Source organism: Dipteris shenzhenensis, chromosome 28 (genome assembly GCF_047967505.1).
Source record: "Dipteris shenzhenensis isolate YYH24624 ecotype China chromosome 28, Dip_SZ_1.0, whole genome shotgun sequence".
NCBI classification, from domain to species: Eukaryota; Viridiplantae; Streptophyta; class Polypodiopsida; order Gleicheniales; family Dipteridaceae; genus Dipteris; species Dipteris shenzhenensis.
In genome coordinates, this window is record NC_141623.1 from 31,754,360 (window position 1) to 31,763,845 (window position 9,486).

At 39.8% G+C, this 9,486-nt stretch overlaps 1 protein-coding gene across 1 annotated transcript; it reads left to right on the forward strand.

Annotated features, from left to right (window-relative positions):
• Positions 1–5,698: 5,698 nt before the first annotated feature.
• Positions 5,699–7,017, forward strand: LOC147883452 (glycosyltransferase BC10-like). Its single transcript, XM_087399494.1, has 4 exons — positions 5,699–5,797; positions 5,923–6,110; positions 6,241–6,889; positions 6,920–7,017. Exons 1-4 carry the CDS (start codon positions 5,699–5,701, stop codon positions 6,938–6,940), a joined length of 957 nt encoding a protein of 318 aa, XP_087255620.1. The 3' UTR covers positions 6,941–7,017.
• Positions 7,018–9,486: the final 2,469 nt, after the last annotated feature.

Sequence of the window (9,486 nt, forward strand, 5' to 3'; positions counted from 1 at the left end):
AAGACATACTTTCAAGATATCAAGAAAACTTATATCCAGGGGGAAAAAGTACAGATGTTATCTCGCTTCGGAGAAGTTTTAGCAATTGGCAACTTTAAGGGCTATGCTCAGAGTTTTCTCTGTATAGTGGAGATAATTAAGTTGACTAGTGCAGGTGTCATTCAAAATGCAATGGATAGTACTTCACAATTAGACGTCCATAATACTACGTCTCAACTACAAGTTCACAGTACTTGTAAATGGGGGTTAGCTTTCTTGAAATCAAGTTTGCCCAAAACAGTTTCCTTCAATGTCATGGAAGACACAACAGAATATTATCAGAAGAAAAAGACTATAACACAAATGGGATCCAAATTGATAAGAAGCTATAGTAGTAATCAAGAGTATCATAGTGGCATGCTCACAGGTATCGAGGACATTATAGTAACAGATGTTGATGCAGAAAAGGTTTCTTGTGTTGCAAGTGACTCAAATATACTCACTGGTATAGAAGACTTGTCTTGTGTTGCAAGTGACTCGAACAGGCTCACTGGTATAGAAGACTTGTCATGTGTTGCAAGTGACTCGAACAGGCTCACTGGTATAGAAGATTTATCCTGTGTTGCAAGTGACTCAAACAGGCTCACTGGTATAGAAGACTTGTCTTGTGCTGCAAGTGACTCAAACATGCTTATTGATATAAAAGACAGAAGATGTGTTGAAAATAATAAGATGGGACCACAAAGAAAAATACACGCAAAGATCAATGGGATAAGTGATGCAATAACAGGAATTGATGATATTAGTGACAATGATCATGATGTTACCACTCGAATACAAGGCAAAAGGGGCAGAGAATCTGAGAATATTGTTGCTAGCATGCCAGAGAATATAGATGGGAGAATCTTGAGTTACGAAGGAGAAACAGTTCAACCACAAAATTCAAGAGGCATTAGCAACAAATTGACATCAATGAACATGTCGACCAGATTGCCATTTCCAAGATATTATAAGGTATCAAATAATTCTCAAGCCTACACAGCATTTGATTATAAAGATGAAGATTCAAGGGAAATGGATTCGAGGTTTGATGGTCTTACAACTAGAAAACGCAAGACACTATTTACAAAAAGAAAGTATGTGAGTGTGAAGAGGCGAAGAATCATGGCATCAATTCCAGAACCAAAGAGACATGTGATGCTATCCGAGGAGAATATGGAAAGGATGCTTATGCGAGTTTGTTGCAAGAGACTTTGCATTAGAAAAGTTGGGAAAGATGATTGTGCAGCCATACGCCTTGGTATTTGGAGTAAGACAACGCCTAATAGACATAACTATCTTCTTCAAGAGTTTTCATGCTTTCTTCATCAAGGCACTAATCAAGATTTGAGCACAGGACACTGTAAACCTAGATTGAAACCCATGGTTAATGGGAGACCCATTTGCAATCGAGGATATCAATGGTTAACTGGACTATCACATGGCACATATTGGACCATCTGGGCAGAGGTGAAAGAAAAAGTTATTCATACAATTCATGGAAATACGTACAAGCTTAAATGCCATGGAAGCACTATAAATGCAACCGCAACATTAAAGCAAGTTCTCAAAGACCATGCATTACCGCAGCCTCATCTTCAACAAACAATGCTAGATGGACGTGTCGAATGCCAACAACATCTTCCTTTGGGAATGACAAAGAAGGTCGTCCTAGAGACTGTCAATAAAACTTTACAAGACAGAGACGAGAGCATGATTTCACGATCAACCTTGTACAAAATTTGGCGTAGAGATTTTTGCCATGTCAAGACACCATCAAAGCAAAGGATGTCAAAATGTAAGACATGTGATGAATTTAAAAATGCCATTGAACATAGTAAATGTGAGCAGCAGCGAGGAAGATATATTAAATGGCGATCAATCCATTTACGTCATGTGCAGGATGCTCGAAAGTTGTATGCTTCTTGGAGAGAGGAAGCTATTTCACATGTCAATAAGTCCATGTGCATCACCATTGATGGCATGGACCAGAATACAACCACTTTGCCACGATATAGACGTATCCCACCGGCATTGGAGGGCAAACGTGGACTAAAAACACACTTGTGTGGAGTATTAGTACATGGATACCGAATCTTTTGTGATGTATGGATTGATAGTTTGCATGACCATGATAGTAACCAGGTTGTTACATCAATCATGAAAGCAATAAGAAAGGTCAGAGATGCTCGCGGATGTTTGCCTAACACATTGCGAATACAAGCTGATAATTGTTGGAGAGAGAACAAGAATAAATATATATTTGCTTTATGCTCTATGTTGGTTGGTTTGAAAATATTTGAAGAAGTGGAAGTTGGCTTTCTTCTTGTCGGCCATACACATGAAGACATAGATCAAATCTTCAGTGTTATCTCTGGTGAGTTGAAGGCAATGGATGTTTTGACAATGGAGGATATGCTATTTCGAATTGGGAAAAAAATTGGAGGTTCTCGTAAGGAAGAATCAGAAGTGGCTATCTTAGAGAGGATGGTAGATTGGAGAGCATTTATAGAGCCACATTTACAAACAGGAGATGATGCCCTAATAGGACACACAAATCCACACTACTTTCGGTTTCACATGCATAACAATATTCCAGTGATGCAATGGAAGCACTACTCAGTAGATGGAGATCATTTATGGAGTAAGTCATATGCTTTGTTACAACGAATAATTCCATTGGAGGAAACTAGATTTGTTCTTGCAAAAAACAAATCACTTGACATAGATGAAATGAAAGGCTTGAAAGCCTTCATTAAACATCTTCAAAGTATGATGCAGAAACATCCTGAGCAATCAACTAAGAATTTGGAGACAATTAAATCAACTAAAGCACTTATCCAATCTTTAGAAAGACAAGAAAACTTAATGAGCATTGAATACTCTGAATCCTTTTAGCCGGAACAAGCTAGGTCACCAAGTTTTCCTTTGGATATAAATATGTTAGTAGATATGGAGGAAGCAAAGGAATGCCTTTTACCTCGAAAATATTGTGGCAGGAAGGGAGACAAACCCTTACCAGAGTTTATACCATGTAATGAGATTGAAGAGGGTCTATTTGTTGCAGTTTGGGCATGTGATCCGGGTTCAGAGTTGGATGACCAAGGTGGCCCAATTTGGGTTGCAAAGGTTACTAAGATAGAAAGGGATGACAAGGGAACTCCTATAACATTTACAGCTTTATGGTATGAACCAAAGCCATTAAAAAATCTCCCGAGAAGATATACAATAAAACAACTCTATGAGGGATGCTTGCAAAAGAAACGTGAATGGGTTCCAAATAATGAGGGATTAACAGAGGTGGAAGTCAGTAGCATTATTCATTGCTGGAAATCGAGGACACGAAGTTTTAAAAAGAAGCATGGATACAATGTTGAAAAATGTATCACAATCCCTGATCCAAGTCGTGTCCATATTAAACATCATTTGGCAAGACTTGACCCATCAAGCTCAAATACATTACATGAGTCTGATGACTCTGAACGAGATTTAGATGCATAAGATAATGTTTTGTATGCTTTTTTCCATACAAATGGTGTATCTATACACCACCAATAACGAGATTCAGATGCATAAGATAATGTTTTGTATGCTTTTTTCCATACAAATGGTGTATCTATACACCACCAATAAGATAATTTATTGTATGGTTTGTTTTTTAAAAAAGGGTGTATCTATACACCACTTATGTATTGAATTCAACAAACTCTTTTTTTTTTTTTAAATGGTGTATCTATACACCACTTATATGTTGAATTCAACAAACTCTTTTCATATGGTGTCATATTTTCACTTCATAGTGTTAAAATTGAACTTGAGTTAGGAGACTACTATTATTATTATTATAGTTATTGGATGGAGGCACCATGCATGAGTTTGGGAATTATAGCTTCAGCGAGCCATTTTTTTTTAAATTAGAGGTTACCACTTGACTTTTTACTAGCATAATAAGGCCATATTTGTATATAAGTGACCCATTAAGTGCTCAAAAAACCCAATTTTTTAGCTCACTAAGTGAAGTTGAGTGGAAAGGATATGCTCCAAAAAAAAGTCCAAACCAAGAGAGAAAGTCCAAAAATTTTGAATAGTGTGTTTGTTAAAATTTTCCAAAAAGTTAAATTAAATTACCCCTCCTTTTGAATGCACGTGGTACACTAATTTTTTTTTAGGTGAACCCCCCGAGGATAGAAAGCATCGCTTTTGTATAGCCAATAATCGGTTGGATCTCCAAATTATTGGAGATCAATGGTTGAAAAATAGGACAAAGAGTGTAGGACAAAGAGTGACCTCCCTTGTTGCATACGAAAAACCAAAGAAAGTCCAAATGAAATTAATGTTGAGGTTAGATTTAATGTGTCTTGTGAAGTGATGCAACCATAATTGTGCTTTGAAAGGGCCCCCCAAAATTTAGGGTAACCTAAATAATATTATTGAACTCTTCTCTCATCACATCACATGATTTTGAATTCATTTATTTTATCCCCATAGAACACCCATAATTTGCTAGCTTTTAATAATAACTTTTGTGGCTCTTCTTTTATTTAGAGACTGGGTCAAGATCATAAGTAATTTACCATCCACTTGTGTATGACTGAAGTGATGATTTAGCAACCTAGAGTGAGTTAAATGTTGGTTAACGATAGAGAGTCGTAAAGAAAAGACTATGAAAGCATTGTTGGCATTAGTGTTTTCTACCCTTGTGGTGTTGTAGGTGTGTTGCCTACCCTATTCCAAAAGACTTCCAAAGAAATAGTATAGTAACACTTAGAAGCCCTAGTAGCATTGGTAAAGTGGCTGATATTTGGCAATAAAGTAGGTGCCATGTCCTTCGAGGGATGTTTTCATTGAGCTTAGCCCCCCTAGCTAGTCCAAAGCCACACGAGAACAACATTTTTGTTGAGTGGTAGAGGCATGGTGATTCTTCATCTTCATCGCTTTGTAAGAGGTAATTCGCCTTCCCAAAGCTATGGTACACATAGGAATGTCCTTTCTTTTGGGTGGTGGCATGGCCTAGCGATGGACAGCGTCCTTGTGCAGCACAAGGACGCGTTGAGTGGGGTGTGTTGTCAAAACAAGTTTTTATTGAAAATCACCAAATTGCACCTGAAAATCAGACACTTGCACCTTAAAATTTCCAAGGCATTTATTGAGAATTTGGCAAATGTTTGAAAGCTCCAAACGTCTTGGGGCACATACTAAAAGTGAGATGCCTAAAACTTTGCGGAAAGCGGATTCTAAATTGAGAACATGCTAAAAGTGAGACGCCTAAAACTTTGAGGATTTTTCGAAATTGAGAAATGGAAATGGATAAGTAATTGTGAGAAATTTGCAGATTCATTGTATAAAAGATAAGGGATGATGAGAGGAATGAGCTTCGTGAGTCCTAGTCTACCTAAGAAAACTTCTTCGTTTTGTGCTGCTTTTTCTTCTTCTTCCATACATGGGCGCAGCCTGCCTCAATTCCTTGTTGTATGTTTGTAGTATAATTCTTCTTCTTCTTCTTCTTCTTCTTCTTCCATACATGGGCGCTTTTGCCTCATCTTCATCATCGCCAGAGCTCTTATGATATACAGCCATGGTTGCTCCTCCCTCGTCCTGATCATCTTCTCCCCCGTCTCCTCGCCTCCAATCCATCCAATCACTCCTCCCTACCCCCGCCTCCTTCCTCCCTCATCCCACCATGGCCCCTCCGCCCTTGCACGTCGCTTCCCCTCGCTTCCTCGTCGGCTGTGGTGTCCTCCTTTCCTTCCTCTCAATATTCCTCTACCATTCTTCCACGGTCAATCTGGCTTTCTTCCCCTCCTATGCCACCAGTCTTCACCACAATTGCTTGGTCAGCGAAGTTCTCGCGGACCGCGGTGCGAAGCTGTCTCACAGTTGGACTGACGAGGAGCTGTTCGATAGGGTGGTCGTAAGGGAGGCGCAAGAGGATCGATCATCCCCGGAGTCCTGCGTAAGTCAGTTGGAGACCTACCTTTTGAATTCTTCCGCGTCGGATCTGTTCAACTCCTCCGCAACGGAATCGCCTCAGCGCGAGAAGACCTTCGAGAGCGGTCTACCGCCCAAGATAGCTTTCTTATTCCTAACTACAGGTGCGTTGCCGTTTGCACCCCTCTGGAATCAATTCTTCCGAGGCAACGAGCATCTCTATAACATCTACGTTCACCTCGACCCATTCAGAGTAAGCGTCTTTGATAGAAGCTCCGGGGTGTTTTGGGGCAGGCTCATACCGCCTGACAAAACACAGCGGGGAACGCCTGATTTGATTGCTGCCCAACGCCGTCTCCTAGCGAATGCTCTTCTGGACGATCCTCTTAACAGATACTTTTCCGTTTTATCGGATCATTGCATACCTCTACGCGGATTCAAGAGTGTGTATCAAAGGGTGACCAGTTCAAATAAAAGCTTCATCGAAATTCTGGACAAAGCCCCGACTCTCCGCTCTAGATACAATGCAAGGGGCAACAATTTCATGCTTCCAGAAGTGCCTTTCGCGAAATTCAGAGTTGGATCCCAATTCTTCATTTTGAACAGGAAGCATGCGATTATGATCGTAGCAGATAAGAAATACTGGCAGAAATTTCGGATTCCCTGTTTAAATTCAGCTACGTGCTTTGCTGAAGAGCACTACTTCCCGACGCTGATAGAGATGGAAGATCCGGAATGCTCGACCAGGTACACCGTTACTCTGATAGACTGGTCTCGCATGAGCGCAGGAGGGCATCCTACGACGTTTAGAAAGGATGAAGTGAGCCCGCAATTGATAGAATCCATGCGGAGAAAGATGGAGGGGCGGTATTTATTTGCAAGGAAGTTCCGAGATGATTGTCTAGATGAACTGATGAAGTTGTCGGATCTCATTTTAGAGCAGGCAACAGTGTCGGATCTCATTTTAGAGCAGGCAACAGTGAAAAGCCAGTAAGTGCAAGCGTAGAAATTTACAATCAGCAATGTAAAGGGAAATGGAAGCACTATAACATAATATAGCAAAACACGCATTAGCGATTTGTGTAAAACACTCAAATCAGCTTCAATTCTCTAATCCTAAATTACACTTAAAAGGAAATGCAGATGAAACCTCCCTCACGAGTTCTCTTCCCTAGTCTCCTATCCCCTTGGATGAGGCCTTTCCTCGATGCTTGTCCCAATGGTAGCTACGTGTTTGAAAATTTAGGGAAAGAGGGGTCATGGAACCAAGGGGTGAAGTGGCGTAGATGAAACCTCCCTCACGAGTTCTCTTCCTTAGTCTCCTATCCCCTTGGATGAGGCCTTTCCTCGATGCTTGTCCCAATGGTAGCTACATGTTTGAAAATTTAGGGAGAGAGGGGTCACGAAAGCAAGGCGTGAAGTGGCTCTCATGGGGAAGTGAGAAAGACGAGAACATGGGATGAACACATGTAATCTCAACATCAAAACATGTGCAATAAAAACAAATGAGAGAAAGGGATTGAGGGGAGTCTCCATAAAATGGGATGAACACATATAAGTTTAACATCAATACGTGTGCATGACATATCAATAAAACAGATACCACCCCATTCCCCAAGCAATCAAATCAACCCAAATAATTGTTTCCTTCTCCTATCTTCCATCCATCCTTTAGTAGAACGAGTAGCATGACCCGATGGCTTTACTTTCAAGAAATAAAATTTCAAGTTTCAAGACCCCCTCTACTGTAGGCACCGCTTCGCTTGGCTCTGTGCTCAATGTCCTCAATGGTTCAGCTAGATGAGTGTGAGTGGCCATGTCATGTTGATCAAGGGGCAAAGCATTTGCACAAAAATCCCCCCCCCCCCCCCCCCTCTCTCTCTCTCTCTCTCTCTCTCTCTCTCTCTCTCTCTCTCACACACATCTTTATATATGTAGAGATATAATATAATATATATTATATAAAATAGATAATATACATAATATCATATTATATATTATATATATATTGACTTATACATAATATATAGTGTTAATCTCTCTCTCTCTCTCTCTCTCTCTCTCTCTCTCTCTCTCTCTCTTCACTTGCTCTCTATCTGCACGTGTGAAGAGCATGTCAGACCGGTCTGAAAACACACACATACACACACACACACACACACGCATGCATGCACGCGAACATGCATCCCCGTGCGCATGCACACACACGGACGGACACACACACACACACACACACATTTTCTTTACTTTACACACACTCTCTCTCTCTCTCTCTCTCTCTCTTTTTCTATAAACACACACATTAGTTCCCACACCCCTGCCCTCACCCCCCACTTTTGAATTACTTGAAAGCTTCTTTTCTTATACAATTAACCTTTAAAAATTTCTTAGACTGTTTTTACTGTATTCAACCCGACTCCTCTTTCTTTTAGAATATATAATTTAGTTTAATAGATTTATTGATCCCTACCCTAACCATTCCTTAGTAATAAAATTTTACCTCTCCGTAATATTGCTACTTTAACAGTAATTTAACCCCTAGTTTATAAGACCCCCCTAACCCCCCCCACACACACAAAAACACATTAATGTTGCTTAAATAATTTAGCTCACTCTCTCTTTCTCTCTCTCTCTCTTTCTCTCAAACACACACACACATACACTCCCAATTTATTTTGCTTGCTTTGGTCATAAAATTAATGAGACACACACATAATTTTAACGTGACCCCCCTTCTTCTTATCTTCCCTTTAATGTTGTTTTTTTACATTTTTATTTTCCACCCCAAATTATGTATAACAAATGCTCCCTTACACACATCATCCCCTTGCACTTGCTTTTCTTCTCTCTCTTTAAAGACACACTTTTTCTATGGAATTTTATTAACACTATATATATATATATATATATATAGCTATTTTGTCCACTACTTGAAACCACTTCCCAAACACCCCTAATTGTAACTATTCGCACCCCTTAATGTAACCTCAACTCATGGTTTTTGTGTCACCTATAAGCCTCTAATTGACCATTTTTAAAGCTTATTAATTGTATGGTCGAGGATCAATCCCCTTTTCTCCTATCTTGTAATATACAAGGGGACTTTGTACATTTATCTTCCTTTACTAGCATTGACTAATTGGGTCTATAATATCTATATGTTTCTCCCTTCCTTTACATGTATAGTTATTTTCTTTATAACTGTTGTGATTTATGAGGCCATGGTTTTGGTATTAATGGGGTGCTCTCTTTAGCTCATTGTTATGGATAGTAAATCTACATTCATTTTCAAATTCATAGTATTGTTTCACCGCCACCACCACCACCACCGCCACCTTATGTAACTAACAGTGAGTGGTTGGCTGGCCGTTTTCCACCTTGGCAATTAACAGTGAGTGGTTGGCTGGCCGTTTTCCATCATTGACCGACTGCAGCCAATTATGGCATGATAAAACCATATACCATGTGGTACAAGGGCATGTATACTGCCCGGTGTTTATCTATACCGTGCAGTGATGTATATACTGCATGGTTTACTTC